Source organism: Xiphophorus maculatus, chromosome 18 (genome assembly GCF_002775205.1).
Source record: "Xiphophorus maculatus strain JP 163 A chromosome 18, X_maculatus-5.0-male, whole genome shotgun sequence".
Lineage (NCBI taxonomy): Eukaryota > Metazoa > Chordata > Actinopteri > Cyprinodontiformes > Poeciliidae > Xiphophorus > Xiphophorus maculatus.
Window position 1 is genome coordinate 17,624,695 of NC_036460.1, and position 22,026 is coordinate 17,646,720.

General features: G+C 38.7%; 1 protein-coding gene across 3 annotated transcripts; it reads left to right on the forward strand.

Annotated features, from left to right (window-relative positions):
• The first annotated feature begins 534 nt into the window (after nucleotides 1–534).
• LOC102220266 (NADPH--cytochrome P450 reductase) lies at nucleotides 535–21,216 on the forward strand. Of its 3 annotated transcripts, XM_023351478.1 has the most exons (17): nucleotides 535–619; nucleotides 4,624–4,807; nucleotides 11,421–11,469; nucleotides 11,789–11,917; nucleotides 12,104–12,256; nucleotides 14,128–14,252; nucleotides 14,983–15,072; nucleotides 15,228–15,326; nucleotides 15,552–15,668; nucleotides 15,765–15,883; nucleotides 17,172–17,353; nucleotides 17,470–17,619; nucleotides 17,708–17,969; nucleotides 19,111–19,256; nucleotides 19,611–19,696; nucleotides 19,837–20,022; nucleotides 20,128–21,216. In XM_023351478.1, exons 2-16 carry the CDS (start codon nucleotides 4,638–4,640, stop codon nucleotides 19,979–19,981), a joined length of 2,022 nt encoding a protein of 673 aa, XP_023207246.1. In that variant the 5' UTR covers nucleotides 535–619; nucleotides 4,624–4,637; the 3' UTR covers nucleotides 19,982–20,022; nucleotides 20,128–21,216. The 3 variants fall into 3 exon arrangements, with proteins under 3 accessions (XP_023207246.1, XP_023207245.1, XP_023207247.1); XM_023351477.1 differs by having other exon boundaries at nucleotides 19,837–21,216; XM_023351479.1 differs by lacking the exons at nucleotides 535–619; nucleotides 4,624–4,807 and adding an exon at nucleotides 8,270–8,705 and having other exon boundaries at nucleotides 19,837–21,216.
• The last annotated feature ends 810 nt before the right edge of the window (nucleotides 21,217–22,026 follow it).

Consider the following 22,026-nt stretch of genomic DNA (forward strand, 5'->3'; position numbering starts at 1 on the left):
ACTCTCACTGCAGAGAGCGTCTCTTTTCACTAGTCAGTGATGGACTTCTTTTAAATTAGTTTTAACGTAATACTTTGCTTGCTTCATGGTTGTTACATACTGTGCTGTACATTTTACATTTTAGCTTAGTAAAACAAATACAGATGTGCCTGCAGGCTGAAGACCTCACATCAGGCAAGCAGGACTGTATCAGCCTCACGTCCTTGACATTGTGAGCATAAACACTGTTTAACTTGGAGAAGGACGCTTTTGATGAATCTGCCTTACAGCTCAGTTCAGCTTGTTGAGTTGCATAACCATGACCCTTTGCCTGCTGCACCTTGACAGTTATTTAATAACATATGATTAGAGATTCCCGCTGATCGCTCCCAAATAACGAAATACTAAAAATGACTAGGAATAAAAACTTGCACAATAACCAAAAAGTCCACCCTAAAACATGACAAAGATATCTGTAACTTCCCTAAAAGGGAAAACATGAATGATGGAGTGAGTCGGACTGGATGAGTCCTCCCCCCCCCCCCCGCTGATTGGACGGAGTTGGTTTGGTCCTTCATGGCGTAAAGTTTCCTTCCGCATTGAGCGCAGTCTGAGTCTGACACAAAGAGGAGAGCTGCAGGTAAGCTTCGCTCTTTGCTCACATTTTCTAGCCTGTTCCGGACAATTTCACTCTGTGGTAATCTGCTGGGAGAGACAACAGTCACCGCAACACCACAGGTTCACATTGCGGAGAAACTTTTGGGCTCTTTAGCGATATGTTAGCGTCAGACCTGAGTGTTACGCAAACCGGGGATTAGTTCCTGGCAGCTCCGGTTCGCTTCACGGGTAAAGCAGAATAATTTACACTTATGTGCCAGGATATAAAGCACGGCTATGCATTTGTTTACGTTCAGTGCCGTTTTCACAGCCACTCTGCACAATCCAGGACTTAGTCATACCCCGATATTTGTCAATTCATTTCAGATGTAAAATGTGATTTTTATTCCCAATAATGAAGACATAACGCAAAAGAGAGTGATTAAAAACTGGTTCGCAGCTCTAAACACGTGGGACCTCACAAAAGCCGATGGAAACCGGTGTCATAACCTGGACTATTACTCAATTGGCGACAAATCAAAAGTTGCTTCTCTCCTAATATTTATAGCTGCAGGATGGCTCTCTGTAAACCGCCTCTGCTTGCTAATAAGTAAATATTTATTATTTCTTTGACAGTAGCTGTAGAAACCTTTTAATTTGAGGTAAGTGATACATTAAACTCTCCACCTCACGATCTTGTGAACGTGTCAGCCAACAGTAGAGATTATGTAGTTGTGAGTTGATCAGGGAGGGTATTGTTGACTTTTTTTTTTTTTTGTCCCTCACATGATTAGGTCATAAATGAAAACACCGAGTTGTATTTGAAATGGGTCTGACTTATCCTTGTTGAACCTCCCTCACTAATTTCAGTCTGTTATGATCCCCATGAATGAAAACCAGTAAGCTAATGGTTTTACCTCAGAGTGTGCAGTTGCTATGGTGCAGCGAGGTTGCCTTTATTGGGCTGGTAATTAATCCAGCAGGGAGAGATGACTAAACTACTCTTGTTGTGCATGAGTGGTGAGGTTTGTGTCCAGCAGCCATGATCTGGGGCCTCATGCATAAACGAGTGCGCAGTTTTCACACTAAAACTTGGCGTACGGAAAATTTTTGAAAAGTGCTGCGCACAAAAAAGTTCGGATGTATAAAGCCTTGCGCACGCAAGTACCTGCGCACCTTTCCTTTGTACGTCCCAATTTGCGGAAATTGAGCGCAGCTACTGGTCTGCCCTGTCGCCACCCATAAATAAATATGGGTGGGTATAAATACCCGGAAGTCAGCCACCATATAAGCAATAACTATGGCAACGTCCTTGTTTGTAGCAGTATAAATATTTATAATAATAATAATAATAACTATATATTTTATTTAAAAGGTGTTTTCAGGACACGTAAGGTCACCTCATAAAAATATAAATAATATATTTTAAAGAAAATAAATTAATAAATGAAGAGATTGTGCAAATGCCTGCGTGAACAGTAGCGCTTTCGGCAGGGCAGACAGCGTGTCAGAGAGTCATTTGAGCGGGAATGTGGGCGTTTATTCTAAATAGTGGAATCATGTGCATAAGTTGTAGATTTACAGAATAGAGATGCTTTACGTCCATAAGGCGCATTCACAAAGCGGGCGGCTCGACTGAAGGATGACTGCAGCTGGACCGGTACTGGTACCGCACGGCTCATTAAGTGTTGCTCAGAGCTCCAGGATGATCAGTCTGGGCAATCTAAATGCTAATAAACGATCATCAACATTTCCTAGCTGATCAATATGATCTCTGATCAATCTCTCCCTCTGAATCCCCTGAATCCTTCCTGATGGAGAACATTGGCGATGTTCTCCACCAGAGCCAAAGCGCTCCACATTTACGCCTTCACCGTCGCGCAGCTACTTGAATACTACACACCTTGATCACTTTAAAAATAATCAAACCTGTCTGGAGTAAATCTGCTGATCCAACCCTGTTTTCTTTTTCAGTCAGAATGAAATTACCCCATAGATGCATTTCATGCGCTTCGGCGCACAGAACACTCTTTATGAGACAAAAACTGAGGAGAAGTACTATTTACATTCGAGTGAGGTTTTCACATCCTTCTATTTTCATTTTCTTTGTTTTGTGTGTGTGTTATGTAATTGTCTGAGGATAAATTCATCATTTACGTTTAAACAATAAAAATATTAAAATCATGAAAAAACATCGGATTTACGTCTTGGTCTAAATAACATTGAATGTAGTCATATTTCAGTGTATTTAGGTGAGTTTTGACGCTTTGTAGTTTGATATTGTCCACAGAAAAAGTTTGCCAGCGAAAAAGTGTGCGTATATTTACGTAAAACTTTGACGCAAAGTAAATTTTTATACATGCGGACTTGTGTGTAAAATATGACGCCGCACATTTTTTGTGCGCACGCACGCTTCGTGCACGAGGCCCCAGGTTATTTGTAGTTATGGTGTTTATTCTATCTCATACAGCGTCTTTGGTTTAAAGTCCTCACAGTGAGTTGTGGTTTTTGGCTATATTACTTCAGAAGTTGGAAACCAATTTCTTTTGAATTTTTTTGTAAAGTTTTAACAAGCTGAGTTCTCCTTTAAAAAGTTGTAAGATGGATTGTAAAGACAATATTCAAAATTTTTTTGCTAGCATATTATTTGTCATTAATTATTTCTTTTTAAACAGGAGCTAATGTTACATCACGTATATGACAGAGTATTTGCTGTATAACAGGGTTTTAATCTTAGTTTGTTTTTTTTAAAGGACAATAATTATGAAGCTTAACAACTTGTATTACTTATTAGCATTGCTAGCATTACTAAAACAATACTCGGTGTGTAATCCTAAAGAATCTATATCCTTACCTTAACTTTGAATAAAAGTCTACCAACTCTCACACCCTGAATGAATCACAGATATGTTCTGACATGTTGTACGAAAATACAATTTCCTCTTTAAATAGCTTCTGTTTCCCATGGTTTTAAGTGCCTGACTGATATGAATTGGCTCACAGCGTAGTTTGGTCCACTTATTGTTCAGAGAAAGGTGAGATTCCGTCTTTTCTTGTGTATCTCTAATTAATAATGTGAAGGTTTGCCTATTTTTCCTCTAAACGACCACAGAACAGATGGAATATATCACATGTAAATCAGAAGATTGCTAAAAAGGGTTGCTGTTGTTCATTAGCTGTATCAATATGAGAGTCAATATGCTGTTCTGCTCAAGCTGCAGATAAGATAACGCCTAAAATATTATCCAGAATTTTTTTTTTTCTGAGGTGAATATCTCGATAGGACGGTCTATACGATGTATTCCACACAGGAATTGCAGGAAGGAGTTGTCTTTTGTCCAAATCAGACGTCATTACACAACCTAAGTCCACTGTGACTTTTGCTCCTGCTGAAATGAACAGCAGGCGGCTCATAAACTGGTTTACTTAATGTTTCAGTGAATCAGCGGCAGTCTGCCCATGTGCAGAGCCAGCACTTTGTCTAACATGTTTCTCTTTTTTTTTTTTTTTTTTTTTTTTTTGCTGTGTCACGTTTTGGAGTAGTGATCAATATGGGGGTTAGAAAAAATAAACCCCTGTACTTATTGTTTTCCCGTCCCAAACTGAAAGAACACAATGTCCTCTCCTGCTCAGCGTGAAAGGAGTTGATGTCGTTGGTGCATGACAGGAGATTTCTCGCTCATCCAGGACACTGGGCTACAATGTTAGGTTGTGCAGAGCCAAATGTAAGGCACATTATCCAGTAGTTTATGCATAAAAGCATTCATTGTGTTTTACGACATATGTTGGCAATCATGTTCCCTTCAGGAATTTCCTGAATCCTCAGGGATGTGTGAAGCTGAAGTAGGATGTAACAAACAAATTACATTCACAGATTACATAATTTTGAGAAATGTGTAGCTTTTAAAAGATATTTCTTTTAAACTTTTGAAATTTATTCTTGCACAATAGTCAGATAAAAAGATATTACAGAGGAATTAAGTGTTTTACATGTATTCAGTATTCCTTCATTTAGTGAAAATATTTTCCTTGTCTTTCGTATTATAGCGCTGAGCGCCAACATGGCCGACATGGACCCCGAGACCACCACCAACACCGCAGGCGAAGAGGAGCCTCTCTTCAGCAACCTGGACCTCTTCCTCTTCTCTTTGATTGTGGGCCTTGTCATTTATTGGTTCATGTCCCGCAAGCAGCCTGAGCCCATCCCCGAGTTTAAGAAGCTTGATACCCCGTGAGTTTGTGCATTTCTTTTTCTGTTAATTCAAGGTAGTGACGAAGATTTTCATCACTACATCATCATGCAATTTACTTTTTATATGCAGCTCAAGGTTTCCCCAGAAAACTTGCTAAGCCTGGTGGTTGGGCGCTAAGACAGTCATTCATCCATCGGCCCGCCATGTTTGAAATAAAATATGTTTAAAGTTGACAGGAAATTTGAAAATATTACTTGATATTTATAAGTTATTGGAAGATTAATATCTAAACAGCAACAATAAAGTCTTAAAAAATGCAAACATAAAAAAAAAGACTTAAATAAATAAGCAATGCTAAGCCTGGTGGGAGCATAAGTAAAGCCTGGTGGCCCGCCAGGCTTATAATACACTGGGGGAAACCATGCAGCTACTATGATGTAAAATTAAAAGTAAAGGTACGTTTTTTTATTGTATTGAAACTTGAGTTTTAAAGTATAGTTTATGAACTGAAGTTTAAAGTTTTAAAACTGCGTTTCTATTAAGTTGCAGTTGGTAGCTTATTAAAAAAAAACATGTTTGACGATGATGAGGCACAGGAGCTTGTTTTTCTTGTTCAGAGATTATCTGTCTGAAATTATAGTGTCCCAACATAGTGATAGTTTTAACAAATATGTAAAAACCATATTTGATTTTAAAAACGGTTCCATCCTGCAGCTTTAACCAGAGTACAGTTAATAACAACTTTTCCAGTTGAACAGAAATGTTGGGAAAGCAGAAGGTGTTTGGATTGTAAAGATTATTAGGACTTCATTCTGGGTTTGATAAACATTAAATTCAATTCAAGTTATTTATATTGCTGCAATTCACAAGTGTTGCCCTGAAGCACTTTACAAAAAAAATATTTCAATTAAATTTCATTACAACTATTGTAGAAGTGGCGTAGACTGTAAATGGTGAGCAAACACCCAAGGTCTGCTTGACACATTTGATGCAAGTGGCCTTATCTTTTAGGTCAGCCCACTTCTAAGGGCAATCCCAGCAAAATTGTGTGCAAAGGCTATTTTGTTCAAGCTGGGACTGTAAAGCATAGAAGCATGTGTGTGAGCGTGCACAGCTTGATGCTTTGGGTAAATGTTTCACCAGCTGTGACCCTTGCTTCTCTCCGCCTCCTCATTTACTTTCAGCCTTTTTTGAGAGAAACTCAACTGATTTGCTTGATGTTTTCTCTCTTGTCCAAGCCTGCGGGTCCTCCTCTATTCCCTCCCGTTGTTCCTTCCTTTATCACTTAATAGGGTGTAAAAGAGGCTTGGCTTTATTACATTGAACTCTCCCTGCACTGGCCACATTTTTTTGGACACTCCTCTTTCACTGAATGATTTTTTTTGTTTGTTTCTATGAAAAGAAAATAAAAACCCTCAACAAAGCCGGTAGCATCTGTTGCATTCTTGCTGTGTAAAGGGTTACAGGCTGAAATAGAAAAATCCTCAGCTGTTGTGTGATGCACGATCTAAGTATAAACAATAAACCTCTAATTTTTACTTTGCACTTTACTTTATCATTTAAAAATGTCAAAGTAAAGAGATTCGTTTGGAAAGTCGACCATCATTCAGTATAAATCGCACCACATCTGCACCAGCAATACTTCACTGAATGAATTTGTGAAACTTTACTTCATGCTTATTGCAGTAGAAAAAATAAGCGTGATGCAAACATCTTTTTGCAAATAAGTATCTGGACAGTGTGGTGTATTTGTATTCACCGATGATGATTCTGCTGCATTTACAGTTGTGAGTGTCTTGGGGCATGTCTCTATTTAGGCTTCACAGTTTTCAGAAAATGTTAGCATGTGGTACCTAAAATTGCAATTTCAATTTTAAAATGTGATTGTCTAAATCATTATTTTGTGTTGTTTAGCACTTGGTGTAGTGAAGAAACCTATTTGAAGTCTACGTTTTCTAGCACTATTTCAGTTTGTAGGATTTTGACTTTATACAGGGAAAGATCTATAGCCGAATAGATGTCATTTAAATTAAGATTATTTATTCATCAGGGATGGAAGGATAGGAGGAAACTGAAATACAGATTGAAGAGTTTTCTGCTTTTATCTGAGAGCTGCTACTGTCTGCTTAATATAAACAAAGAGCTGAGGAAAGAAATAAAGCTCAGGATTTGACAAGATCTAATTAATCAGATCCTGGATATCAGTGGGTTTATTTTACTGAACTGGGTTTATTTTACTGCATGACTGGACCTTAAAGTTTACAAGAGAAAAGCTCAGAGTGGAGCTCCAGCTCCTTTATATCACTACAAGTCAATGAAGGTATTTCAAACATCTGAGCAGATCCTCTGTCATAAATAGATGGATGGATATGAATTATTTTCTCAATCCATCAATCCCATCAAACCAAGGAAGGTAGATCTTCTCGACTGCCAAGAAAAGGTACAGATCTCAGTCAAACTGAAACTAAGAGTGGAAAATGAATAAAGCGGCAGATGACACGGCCCAATACTCTAAAGCTGGCCTATACATGATCATTTTGGAAACTGATTGGTAAAGATCATAGCTGTTAGAAAAGCTAGAGGTGGTTAAGAAGCAAAATGCAAATTTGCTTGTTAATCCGTGTAAAAATTATGTTCCAGTGTTTGGTTTTACAAAACCAAAATGTTAAGATGTTAAATACGCGTATTCCTTGCTGTGGTTTTGGAAAGAAAAAGACAAATTTGAGACTGTTCCAATGTTTTGTTTTGTGAAGGAAACGAGGGCGAAGTGCTGAGACTCTATTTCCATGATTATTTTTTTTTAAAGCTTGATATTTCTTGGACTCTAGAAATCTTTCTAACCAGAGTTAAAAACCAGAGTTGAACCGACTGTACGAGTCCCTGGAGGGAACGGATGCAGGAAGGGAACAAATATCAAGACAAGCAGGGAGCTGGACTCCCCTCCCCTTAAAGGGCCAGTGATTATCTAACTGTTACAAAGGGGGTGTAGTCTTTCATCTGTTTCCTGTGCTTTCTTTTTTTTTCCTCATTCCTGAACCCGTTTTGGAAGTTCTCTGGAGAGCGAGCCAAGTCCTTTTGTCCAAAAGTGGAAAGTTGAGGTGGCAAACAAGCGGCCCTTTCTTCTCCCTGCCTTAGTTTTTTCACTCTTCTTTCCCCAGAGCCACGTTTTTCTTCTTCTTTCCTGTCTGTGTCTGGTCGGAGCTGCACTGCTATTGGGCCATGTCACAAATGCAATCCTTTTATGATAAACGAGGTTGCCATAGCAATGACATTCCCCTCTCTCCTCCAATGAGGTGGGGGCAGGGGAGATAAAAAAGAAAAGAAAAGGAAAAAGAAACGCACAGCTCTTTCCCTCCTCACTGGTCTACAGAAGAGTTTCTCTGATAACCAGTCAAATTTTCAGAATGGATTTTGTGGACGTTTTCCCTCCCAACACCTTTCAGAGCGCTGAGGGAAAGGGGTGGGGATGAGGAGGAAGGCATTTCCAGCTCCTGATCATTTCAGTGTGTGTTTCGCGTGAGTCAGAAACTGTGGCTCTGCAGCTCGGCTGCGTTTTATGGGAAAGTCAGTTTCCCACCATTGTGTTTCCCAGCGGTGGGCAGAGGCTGACGGCGGTCGCGGGCGGTTGTGCTCTCTGGGTGAACGTGTTTCAGACGCCGCTGGTTTCAGAGAGCAGCGCAGGAAGAGGAAGAGTTCAGATTGTGCTGGAAGTGAACGTGAAGGCTGGCTGAGCTTCAGACCCTTGCTGTATCCATCCGCCTGCCTCACTTTTCCATCTTATGTTTTTGGAGTTTTTGGGGGGTTTTTTGGACTTTGAACATTGTGGCTGTTGGCTTGGCCTACACAACAGTGCTAGTTCAAGTGTGTAGCTACAGGTCTGCATGTCATGGGCTGTGTCTTCTCACTGCCAGAGGACAGGAGAGATGCTGCTGAGAGGTCAGTAAAGTTTTTATTTTACCGCCTCAAAGCATCTTTGAGGGATTGTTCAACTAATTTGTATTTCTTCTGTCGAGATTAATTCCACCTCGTAAGCTTAAATCTAACGGAAACGCTACACTAAACATTCAGTTTAACCTTATAAGACTGCGATCTAGAAAACATACTGGATTTCAGAGAAGTTGCATAAGAGATGGAGATTAAATCTGTTCATCTGCAAACGTAGCTGAATCAGCTCATCATTAAGTGTTCTCAGGCTTAATCATTTCCCGCTCTGTTCATTTGCACATTGATTGCAATCAATGTGCAATCATGATTTTATTTTATTCATAAAACAATTCCAGCTTAAATTTTCTCAGTGCCAAAATGAGAGAAATCCCACTGAAATCCCACTGTTCTGGTTTTGCTCTTCGTCCTCAGAGGCTTTGTTCACACAGGATGCACAATTTCTTAACAGGATGCAATTCTGTTGCATTGTTCAATCATATTTTAAAACATAATCACATCATATCGCCAACATTAAAAAGCAGTCCAAACAGCAAAAGTAAGAATCCCAACAAAACCAGTAGGAGGAGTCATTCATTAATGGTTTTCTGTCTTTGTTTTCGTTTTTGAGGGGGTTGAGGAGCTTGCAGAGTTTGAGTTCAGAACTTCTTCAAAAAAAGCTGTCATTACCAGTCATCCCTCTGTTTCTCTGTCCATCCATTAATGACAGAAACAACAGTTAAAAAAAACATCAGTTAAAAATTTTGACAGTAAACCATGATGGAAAGGATTTCATTAATAATCTTATTCAGCATTTGTGTGTTTTATTTTTCTCGTTAAAGACTGCATAAATAAGGTGGACATAAACGGCAACAGCAGAAAAACACAACTTTCAAGACAGGATGACCGCACAATAGTCAATTTATTTTATGACTTTAAAAACATGGTTTTGATGTGTCAGGTGCATTTGGTGTTTGTGTAATCAGGAATCAATACTCTGCTCCAGAGGCCTGCAACTCCAGTCCTTCTGTGTCCTGAAACTTTTGGATGTAAGGCTGAAACAATTACCGGTAATTGAATTAATTAGTTAATGGAATAATCGTGAAACTAATTTAGTAATTGAATAATCGTTACCTGGAGTATACAAACTCCAGAAAAGGAAAAAGCGATTTACTGAAAAAAACGGCACCCTCGGAGAAATGATTAAGCCAAAACTGTTTGGGGAAAAAACATGCATTTTGCATTTAAGACAAAAAACATTCTTTGTCTGTAAATATGTTTTACCAAGAACTCCGATGGTGCCGCAGTTTTAGTTTAACCCAGTACGAATTCTGTAAAATCCTCCTATCGAGCACATTTTTATTAATTGGTTAATTTGGAAAATTAATCAACAGATTATTCCTACATTGTATTGATGTCAAGTCGAACAGAAGAAGCTGAGCTTTTCACATGTTTGTGTTTTAATTTAGCTGTAGAATCATCCTTTGCTAAAAATGATCAAATGTACTCTAAAGGAATGCTGTTATTATGTTTTAGGCAATAAAATGTTGAATTTTTATCTTAAGAGGGATTTGAATAGTTTATTTGCATCTTTTGTGTATTTTAAATATTGCACAAAATAGGCTTAAGTGGTCAAATGAAAAATGTGAAGAATGTGACTTTTTTTTTTTTTGTCTGAACAATCGATAATTGATTAATCGATTGCTAAAATAATATTAATCAGCAGTCCTTTTTGGATGTATCCCTGCTCCAACACACCTGAATCAAAAGACTGAATTACCTCCTTGGCATGTCAGCAGCTTTTCAAAGACGCGGTCTTCAGCTGCTCGTTTGATTCTGGTGTTTGGAGCAGCGATGTGTCCAAACGTTGCAGGACAGTGGCACTCGAGGACTGGAGCGGCTGACCCCTGCTTGAATTGCACGCAGCTTTTCTCCTTTTAAAACGTTCTGTTTTCAAATTTATTGTACTTCAAGCTTCAATGACAGCACAGCAATCTTGTTCTGCACTTTTGTTGTAAAAATCACAAAATGCATTAATTGTGTGTTTTTTGTGAGCCCGAAAGTCACTTTCCTTGTAATCTTTTATCAATGGAGGCGATCCGCAGGTGTCTGCTCTGCTCTTTGATGCTCATTGTAGCGGTGTTGCCTTTTATTCAGCTTTTAATAGGTTTAGCTTCCTAAGCTCCTCCTTACCAACCATCTGCCAGCACACACTGTTTTGATCTGTATCAATGCACTGATTATTTTTGAACAAGTGTAGATGTCTAAATTACCATGACATATACCCTATTGAGATTAGATCACTTCCTCTTCAATACTGAATGCTTATCTAGAACATAGCTAAGCAGCTGAACCAGCACAGTAACACTGTAACAGGTGCTATCTCACTAGTAATTACTCTCCCACCTGTTCTTTCCAGATAAATCCTTATCTGTCACACAGTAAATGTTTCTCATTGATTTTCACTGAACTGCACATGCCTCGGTGTTCCCCAGATGAACTGGGTTTAGCCTGTAAAAAGGTCAAATCTCTGAGAATCAACACGCAGGTCAGAACACGGAAATGAGGTTTACTGTCACTTAGACTGATCACTAAATAAATCTGAAAAGGTAATTCCTACATGTTTGTGAGCAGCAGTTGTAGCTATTAAGGTGTTTAAGAAAATGTACAATTAATTGCACCTCTTTTAAATGTTCTGGCAGCCAGACTCAAAACTTCTTTCTTTTCTAGAACACCCACCACCCGAGAGACGAGTTTTGTCGAGAAAATGAAGAAAACTGTGAGTGATTTCATATTTTTGTTTTGCTAACGCATGTAGCTTCAGATTTCAAAACTCCTGCTGGGACTCCTGTGGTCCTCTGTTCTCAAGCCAGGACTATAAATAATGAGTCTGGTTTTGAATCCTGTGGTTTAGCAACAAATGGCTTGGATACCATGACGGTTGTAGATGAGACTTTAGTTATCATTGCTACATTTAAGCACATGTAAATATTTCTTTTTTGCTTAGCAACCAGACGGAATATATGCAATAATTTGAAGTGCCGATTCTGCCCTTCCATGTGCAAAATGTAAACATCCTTTTGTCGATTTGCGCTCAGGGAAAGAACATCATAGTTTTCTACGGCTCTCAGACGGGGACAGCTGAGGAGTTTGCCAACAGGCTCGCCAAAGATTCTCAGCGCTACGGCATGAAAGGAATGGCTGCCGATCCGGAGGAATACAGCATGGTAACCTGCATCAGAGAATCCACTCACGCACTGCAGGAGTCACATAATATGACGTTCTAAATTTTTAACGCTAGTCAGACATTAAAATGCATGAACTCACTTTCTCACAGTTCTTTTCCAGTTGTACAGAATATATCAATTTTTTTTATCTGCTGTGTTTAATGTTTGCACTTCACGTCGTTTCAGGGGGAACTGGCCCGTCTGGCTGAGATTGAGAACTCTCTCGCTATATTCTGCATGGCCACATACGGAGAAGGAGATCCCACTGATAACGCCCAGGACTTTTATGACTGGCTGCAGGAGAATGATGATGAAGACCTCTCTGGCCTGAACTACACTGTGAGTCTTTATCGTTAGAGTTTTTTCTTTTAAATAAGCTAGTAATGATGCAGGGATGATGCACTGATGTGCAATGCAGCTTGTGCGCAACACTGAACCTCTCTCTGACATCCTTATCTTATTGTTCTTTTACTGCAATTATTAATCATTTAAATACATCATCAGATATTTCTTTCAGTGTTTTGAAGAGGATGAGATCCATAGGATTTAACATACCACCAGAGGCTTTAGATGATATAAAGACTATACTTTACAGGAATGTTTAATTTATGATTTTGTTTATTCTGAAGGTTGTAATATTTGTGCATATAGTAAGTTAATTTTTGTGCTTTTATATTTTTTTTCTTTGACTTTTCACCAGTAACTTGCCTGGACTGACTTTTAAGATAAATCCCACACACCTACAGTACATGCTGGGTTGTGTTACAAAATTTCTTTTGATTAAGCAAATTTAGGCTAATAAAAATGTCAGCAAAAAGTCTTCAAACTTAGACCATACAGCCACAAATTCCTATAGTTCACTGGCATTTTATGTGACAGACCAACACAAAGTAGTGCATAGTTATCGAGTGGAAGGAAAATGATCTATGGCTTTAACATTTTTCCTTTAAGGTTGAAATGTTGGTGTAGTTGCAGCAAATGGTAGTAGTTCAACGTTTTGTAAATTCCTTTGCAAATTCTGCATCCATTTTCATCAGAATCACTGAGGGCTTTCAAATTTAATTCAAATTAAATTCAAAAATACTTTATTGATCCCAGAGGGAAATTGAATAACTACCAAAAAGGTTGTGGTGCAAGACCCAGTTCTAAACTTGTTCTCTAAAAGAACTTGATTGCTTTTCCACCACCAGAGCCAAGTCAGAGCCATGTTATTAAATCACTTTAAATGTCTCATTCATATATTGTTTTATTCAGGGTTTTTGTGGAAAATTGTAGTGCTTGGAGACAATTTTACCTCACAAATATTAGTTTTCCCAGAATCTCTGCAAACCGATTCTATAACATCACCTTCATTCATTAATGCTGTTTTAAAGAACCAGCAGTGCTGGTGTAGGTTTACCAGACCCAATCAGCTGATTTCTGATCAGCTGATTAAAGGTTGTTGTCCCCCCCCCCCCCCCCCCCGGCCCAAAAGAAAACTAATGCTGGGAGTTTCTAGCACCAAAAGCCAGAGTTTCTTTTGGTTAAAAACACAAAGAACTGGTGATTAGTAAGCTCCAGATAAACACTGAAACCAATTTGTTGGAAAAGGCTCCAGAGTTGTGGGTCTTTTGAGTCAGCATGTTTACAATCTGAACAGATCTTTTTTCCATCCTTCACACTAGATGAAATATGGTAAGTCACATAATAAGTGTAGTTAAATTCTGCTTAAAACATACTTTTTTTTTTTTTTACCCCTCCAGGGGGTCCTTTGTGGGCTCTAGTGTCCCTTATATGATAGTAGGCTGACAGGAAACGGGGAAGGAGAGGGGGGAAGACATGCGGCAAATGTCGTCGGGTCCGGGAGTCGAACCCGCGACGGCCGCATCAAGGACTCAAGGCCTCCAAATACGGGTCGCGCTAACCGCTACGCCACCACGGCACGCCCTGCTTAAAACATACTTTTATTAAAATGTTAGTGTCTATATCAAAGTAAATTAAAATGTTAACATTCAGGGGAGAACTTTTTTTAATTAAAAATATAACCTACTGAGTTTTTTTCAAGCATCGCTCACTTAGATATAATTTTTGTTCAACAATATCAAGAGCATTTTCACTTGATTGACAACTTAAAAAAACGTCTTATAAATTTCTAAATTAAAGTGATTATTTGCTCTTAAATGCCAGAACTATGTGCTGATCCTCCAATATCTCTTACTGTCTGTCTGCAGGTGTTTTCTTTGGGCAATAAGACCTACGAACACTACAACGCTATGGGAAAATATGTAGACAAAAGGCTGGAAGAACTGGGAGCCAAGCGCATCTTTGATCTTGGTCTGGGTGATGATGATGGCAAGTGAGTATTCTGGTTAATGTCCAAGAGTGGTTTGTGTACAGTCAGTATATTTAATTATGTTAGTTGCCACTACTGATCAAAAACCAGCCTTTATTGTTCAGGCTGTGGGAAATGTTTTGATTTTTCATAATTTACCAGTTCATGAAAACAACCAAAGTTCAACATTTTAAAAATAAAAACGTAAAAGGTTTCTTTATTTTTACCCTAACAGACAGTAGCAGGCAGCGAGTTATCAAAGGAACACATTTATCACAAAGTCATAACAAATAATTCTGAATAAAAGATATTTAAACTTTCAGAGACACAATATGACTTTCACTGTCAAAAACAAAGACAGTTTGGGGGAATATCGTCTGGTGGGTGACCTCACTAAAACAGCATTGAAACATATTTGAAGTTATTCTGATCAGCAGATCAGGTTCTGGAAGATAAGGACTCCCTTGAAAAGGAGATTCTTAAACTCAATGAATTTTAATCTGTTGAGGCTGAAATAAAAAAAACTGGGAATGACTTTGTATTTCCCTATTTTCTGAACTATAATCTCTATCAAGGAACCTGCTGCACATTTTCTGTCTTTTTGGGTACCGTTCATCCATCCATCCAGAAACTTTAGTCCAGAAAAGTTGAAAATTATTACTTGAACAATGTGCTGAAAACGAGACATTTTTTCCAGTAAAAGCCTGATCCACACATTTCCGTTTAAACTTCCTGTTGGGTTTCTTGGTTTCAGCCTTGAGGAGGATTTCGTCTCTTGGAGAGAACAGTTCTGGCCGGCAGTCTGTGAGCACTTTGGTGTGGAGGCGTCAGGAGATGAGTCAAGGTGCGTTCATGGTCAAATTGTTTTTGTAATATGTTCATTTCATTTTTCCATTATTGTTCTCCTGAGTTGTACTTTTCTCACACTTGGTATTGAGTTTGTTTCTTTCTGTGTGTATGATGAGCCGATATTTAGTCTCCCGTTTTTCTGCCATGCAGCATTCGGCAGTACGAGCTGAAGGTGCACACTGACGTCAACATGAACAAAGTTTACACAGGAGAGATTGGTCGTCTGAAGAGTTTTGAAGTCCAAAAGCCGTAAGTTCAAGACGCGTCCTCAGAGTCCCTCTGAGCGCAGTCATGTATCACTTTTCACCTACAGTAATATATTGTCTGTTGCAAAACGCACTGAAAGTCTCTTAATAAAAATTAAACTTGATGCCCCCTCGTGGTTGCAGAAAACATCTCACAAAGGAAGTTAAAACTTTAAAAAAAAATTTAAATAAATGCTTATTTATTTTCAATATTTTATTTAATTTACAGTCCCTTTGATTCCAAGAACCCATTCCTGGCTCCAGTCACTGTCAACCGTAAACTCAACAAAGCTGGCGACAGACACCTTATGCACCTAGAGCTGGACATCACAGGCTCCAAGATCAGGCAAGGCTGCTGGGAAACTGTCTCTCTGGACAAACTTTATAGTTTCAGGTTTATGCCTGATGGTCAAAGTCTTAACATCCCATTCTGTCATTTCAGATACGAGTCAGGAGACCACGTCGCTGTTTTCCCCACAAATGACTCAGAGCTGGTGAACAAGCTGGGAGAGATCCTTGGCGTGGACCTTGATGTGGTTATCTCTCTCAATAACCTTGATGGTATTTCATTACCTCCGTAGAGAACCTTGGCCACAGAAGCCCTTCACACTATCATGAAATCCTTCACTGATAATCTAGACTTGCTTCGTCATCCTTTTGAATGCATGTGAATCAACTACATGTTGATGTTTTCATATACAGTCAAGGTTTAAAAGGTTGGTGATTAGTGACATATTTACGGAAACTTTGGGGCGTTGGTACATTTTTTTTGTGACATCTCAAATAGTTTGATTTTAGACAAGGATGAGGAACGTGCTACTAAATCTGATAAGTATCCAATTGTTTTCAGAGCGTCTGTAGTATGACAGAAGAAGAATCCAGACGCAGTAAATGATAAACAATGGACATAAACAATAGCTGAAAATTATAATTATGAAAGAATGTGTGTCAGTGAAGCGCATCACAATGCCACCACGTCTGGATCTGACTATGTTGTTGCAGTCAGTGCTCCACAAAAGGCCATTTCAATGTCCTTTCTTTTTATTAACTTCTTTCGTGTTATGATTTTGTGACAATACTATTTGCTAAATAACTTCAAAATCAATCCATAAATGGTTCCATCCATCATTACTTTCATAAATAATGCACTGCTGTGTGATGTCAGCATTCTCCTTCTGTGCATCCAGGTCGCTTTGAGGACATAAACCATGCACAGAGAACTCTGATTGTGGTGGCGATGAATTCGTAGCATGAGGATTTCAGTAAAACATTGAAATTGAGCAGCAAGACCTGCTGTGTTAATGAGGAATGTTGCAGAAATGTGTTGCCAGAAGGCCAGAGCTTGCAAACTAGCAAGAGGAGGCATTCATGGGGACGATAATTCAAAGAGTTTTAAAGAGTTATTATCAAGGACAAGCTGAAATTTTCTAGGAGGTACACAGCTCGACCACTGAACACTGGGGTAAAGTTATTTCCTCTGATTATTTGGGGCGTCTGGTCAGAGTCTGGCTCACAGCGTTCCATCCTGATGTGATCTTCGTATGGATTTGCCTCACATGATGAAGCACCTTGTCACAAGGAAAAAGATAAATAGTGTTTCAGATCAGACTTTTGAAGTTTTGGACCCTCAGCTGGAAAAAACTGTGTAGAAAAGTGAAGTATTCATATATTAAACATATTTGCCTCCCTCTGAAGCTTCTTAATATTTTGAATCCTTCAGTGTAGCGTAGAAACAAGTAAAAAATGAAAATGTTAAACCAGCAAAACACATTAGTGTCCGTACAAAACTAATGGCCATAACTGTGGACTGTTGATTGAAATACTAATCAGATTTGTGATGTGTCTCCAGAGGAGTCCAACAAGAAGCATCCGTTCCCCTGTCCCACCACCTACCGCACCGCCCTCACTCACTACCTGGACATCACAAACCCTCCCCGCACCAACGTCCTGTACGAGCTGGCGCAGTACGCCTCCGACCCCAAAGACCAGGAGAACATGCGAAAGATGGCTTCCTCATCTCCCGAGGGCAAGGTCGGTGATGAGTTGATTGAGAGCAACTTTTAACCCCTAAAGCACCAAGATTTTGTCATGTTACTTTTGCTGGTGAGTAAAGGGTTTTTCTTTAATGCCCACATCATTGTCTACAGGCTCTCTACCAGAACTGGGTGTTGGACTCCTGCAGAAACATCCTGGCTGTTCTGGAGGATATGCCTTCTTTAAAGCCTCCTATTGACCACCTGTGTGAGCTGCTGCCTCGTCTCCAGGCTCGCTACTACTCCATCGCCTCTTCGTCTAAAGTACTGACCCCTTTACAGATAAGACGTTCTTAAAATGAGTTGTCGCTTTGACGGCGACAGCTCCTAATAAAATATGTCTGCTCTGTAGGTTCACCCCAACAGCATCCACATCTGTGCCGTGGTGGTGGAGTACAAGACCAAGACAGGGCGCTTCAACAAGGGAGTCGCAACCAACTGGCTGAAAAACAAACTCGTCAACGGCCACAAGTCCACCGTGCCCATGTACATCCGCAAGTCCCAGTTCCGCCTGCCATTCAAGGCCTCCAACCCAGTGATCATGATCGGCCCGGGCACTGGGATTGCTCCTTTCATGGGCTTCATCCAGGAGAGAGGCTGGCTCAAACAGCAAGGTGCTCAATCATCTCTCCGTCTCAAAGTGTTTGTCAAAGTGTTGTTGGTGTGATTTCATGATAACATCAGGTGAAGGACTGGGATATTTTTGTCCTTGTTTAAAGTCCACTAACTCCCCAGTCCACTGAGAAGGGGAGAAAAAGCATTGCAACAAAAATATCTAGAGCCAAGAGTATAACAGTACAATTTGTAAATAAACCAATATTATTGTACGAGATTATTTAAATGTAAAAAAAATATATACTATTTTAAATATAAAATTAGCTGCAAAAATATCTATTAAAACGTTAATTAACTTTATGTGCTATTGTCCATCATGAATTAATTTGAACTGTCACCGTGTTTCATTAAATAAACCCTAAAATCTGATTGGCTAACCTGAATGACATCTCCAATCTCTAAGTGAAAAAATGGATAAAAACTTGATTGAATAAAAGAAGTTGAAATGAAAATAGAGAAGGAATAAAAGCTTATTAAAAATATATGACAATATACAAATAAATAGATGCTGAAGAAAAGATGTTTTCACCAAGTCAGGTTTTAGATTTGTTTTAAAAGCTGGCACTGCTCCCAAAGGGGGAAAACAAAAGGCATTATTATTCTTTGGAAAAACTACAAAGCTCTTAACACGAGGCTTTAAACGCCCTTTTGAGAGGAAATTTAAAGCTGGTCAGTTAGCTTTCTTGTCAAATCCTGAAAAAATAGTTGGTTAGTTATTGACAAAGAGCTCCTTCAATATAAAAACTGTTTAACAATTTATGAAAAATGGGACTGAAAATGGGACTTTGGCAGTCGACTGAAACCCATCAAAACTATCTGCTATGAATTTTTCTATATGCTGTGTGAAGGTATTGAAGCTAATTCGTGTGTAGCTCTAAACTCCGGTCAACTTCAGCGAATGCCGTATTTAACTCTCTTGAATTTTGCAATAACTTAAAATAAGATTGTAGGTAGAGTTTATTAAGATAAGTTACTTAGATAATTCAGTCATTTTTAAAAATTGTTGTATAAAAAAGTGTTAAATTTAACTTTTAAGAAACCTTGTTCAAACAAAAATAAATCCAGTCCCTTTTCCCGTAACAACTTTGCCCCTTTTAAGGATTTAGCTTTAAATGTAACACGGATGCTTTTACTCCACAGGGAAGGAAGTAGGAGAGACGGTGATGTATTTCGGCTGCAGACACAAAAACGAGGATTATATTTACCAGGAGGAGCTGGAGGAGGCAGAGAAGAACAACTTCTTAACGCAGCTTAATGTTGCTTTCTCCAGAGACCAGGACCATAAGGTCAGACTGTCTACATGACTGCTGCAGCTGGAGATTACCAAGCTGCTGCAACTGAGATGGTTTTGCTTCAATAGTGTCAAAAGTTGTTTTAGGTTTTTATGGGAAGTGAAACAACACATATAATGATTTATTAAAACATATCAATAGTAAACATAGATTTTCTGCTCTTACTTACTTGGTGGTACTTTAGTACTCTTACCTAGTACTTTACTGCTTTACTACTTGTACTATATCGAGTTTTATAGTGCACTGTTGTGTATGTGGTAGTAAACTTGTTTTTTATGTTTTCATATATCAAACGTTTATAAACTCACAGCTGGAAAATGTTTTCTTTTCCCATTTTCTAAACTCCAGATTTATGTGCAACATCATCTGAAGAAGAACAAGGAACACCTCTGGAAGCTAATCAACACAGATAATGCTCATATCTATGTTTGCGGGTAATTACTTAAAATCTAAAACCTAAAAGCACCTAAAGCATGGGGGGCTTTTTCATTTTTTTCTGAAGACTTGAGACTCTGTTCTTGGCACCCCTTTTTTGTAAATAATCCATCTACACTTGGTTTGCTTTATTCTCCAGTGACGCGAGGAACATGGCAAAAGACGTGCAGACTGCTTTCTACGAGATCGCAGAGGAATACGGCAGTATGACTCGCACCCAGGCCACAGATTACGTCAAGAAACTGATGACCAAGGGACGCTACTCGCAGGACGTGTGGAGCTAAAGAGCCTTCAGCGCAAAGCCTTACTCTTCACTTCTGAAGTGGTAGTTTTAAAGTTACCGTTTTTGCAGTTTGTTCTTCAGGACTGAATATGAAACAATAAAGTTTTGCTCACATGCCCCTCTTCCCCTGGTTCATGAGGGCTACAGGTAGCAGAGGATGATGAGGCAAACACTACCTCAGCCGCTTCTGGAGTTCATATCAGCATTTCTCACCTTCACATCCTGCATCACATGTTTCTGTAACTCCTGCATTTTGACGTGTTGTCAGGCTTTATGGAGATTTACCTCTTTGGCTTCCAGAGATCGTCAAGAGTCTCTTAAAAAAAATACAAAATAGTTTGGCTGCAACTTTAAAAGTTTGAAGAAGTAACCCGCTGGAATCAAATGCCTTTATAAAGAATCTTGAATCAGCCCAGAGTGTTGGGATGCAAACGGATCTTCAAATCATCTATTTGAGAAATCTGTAGTTTTTCCACCTTTAGCTGGAGATAAGGAGGGATACATGATTTCACATTAAATGGTTCCGACTTCAGTTTCTCTGAGCTGATCCGGTAGTGCTTTTTAAGTACTTTAAATGTGTAAAATACTGCTAATAGTAAAACTGCTTCATTTGTATGTTAATGTTTGTCTTTGTACTTTGACAATTGAACTGAATGCAGAAACCTTGAGATCATTTTTGTAACAGAAACTTCAAAAGTGATGATAATCTACAGGAAAAACATGAGATTATGTGCATTTAAAGTTCATTTGTCTCCTGCTTTTAAGCCCGGGAAAAACAAATCTGTCTGAAACATTTGAAACAAAGTATGACCATTGAAATGATGGCTTTATATACATCAGATACTGCAGAGGAAAATAGAGAACTCTATTTTGTGATGTTTTTGTCTTACTGCATATGTACCACAATGTATAGACCATCAACCAAGAGTTTATATTGTGTGTTTGCTGTCAGTCAGTGCTCCTTTTCTGAGATCATATGAAGGGGGGATGGAGGTCAGTCAACCATCTGAAGCTCAGTCTGTGCCTTTTAAACTGCCTTATTGTAAGATGTTTGCATTAAAACCATGACATTGTAGAATTATTTTCATCCATGCTTACATTGTCTTAGAAAATTAAAAACTTAGAGACACTTTATCTGGCGCTGTCACTTTTTTTGCCATTACACTTTGTAATGTAATTATTTGTATGGAGGCATGCATTTTTAATGAATAAAATTGGACTAATTTGTTGGGATTATGTTTTTCTTGGAGGCAAATGGCTCTGTCAGCTGTGATAACTGGATATTGAACATGAAAAGCTCTGTTCATCTGCAAATCGGATCAAGATGTGAATCGATTAGTTTCAATTTCAGCCAAATTTATTTATGTAAAATACTGTAATGCACTTTTGAAAAGTAGGAATGTTTCCTAATCACTCTCTACTTCTGAAATTTTATATATCAAAATAATTTCTTATTTTGCTATCATGAAAGTCAAAAGGTTCCCCTGTATGTATATAAACACAATACAAAATGTACAATCTGTGCTTTAACTAGTCCGCTTGAGGATAATTGAGTCCAGATTTGATCAACTTTAATGCTACACAATGAGTAATAGAACTAATCTGATTTTGTCCAAACTGTTGTACTTACTAGCTCAGATGCTAATTTCACCACCATGCTATTTACTTGTGGAAAATACAGATACAACTTTGTAAATATGTCACGCTCAAATATCTGGAATGTTGTAAGTATTTTTATTTTGAGTCAAAAGTGTGGTATGTGGTGTAAAAGCACCAAATGATGATACATACATAATATGTATCAGACTCAGAGTGAGGAGTAGAGGTTGGTCTTTAATATCTTAATGCAGACTGAGCACCCCCTTTACTCCCATGTCCTTACATAAAATTCATTGCAAGCAATTGCCTTCACAGGTCACATACTTAATAAATGGAGTCCACATGTGTGTAATTTATTCTCAGCTTAGAATCAGCTGTTATTTGAAGGCCTTAGGTGTTTAACAGAACAAACAGCATCATGAGGAGAAAAAAGTCACCAGTGTTCAG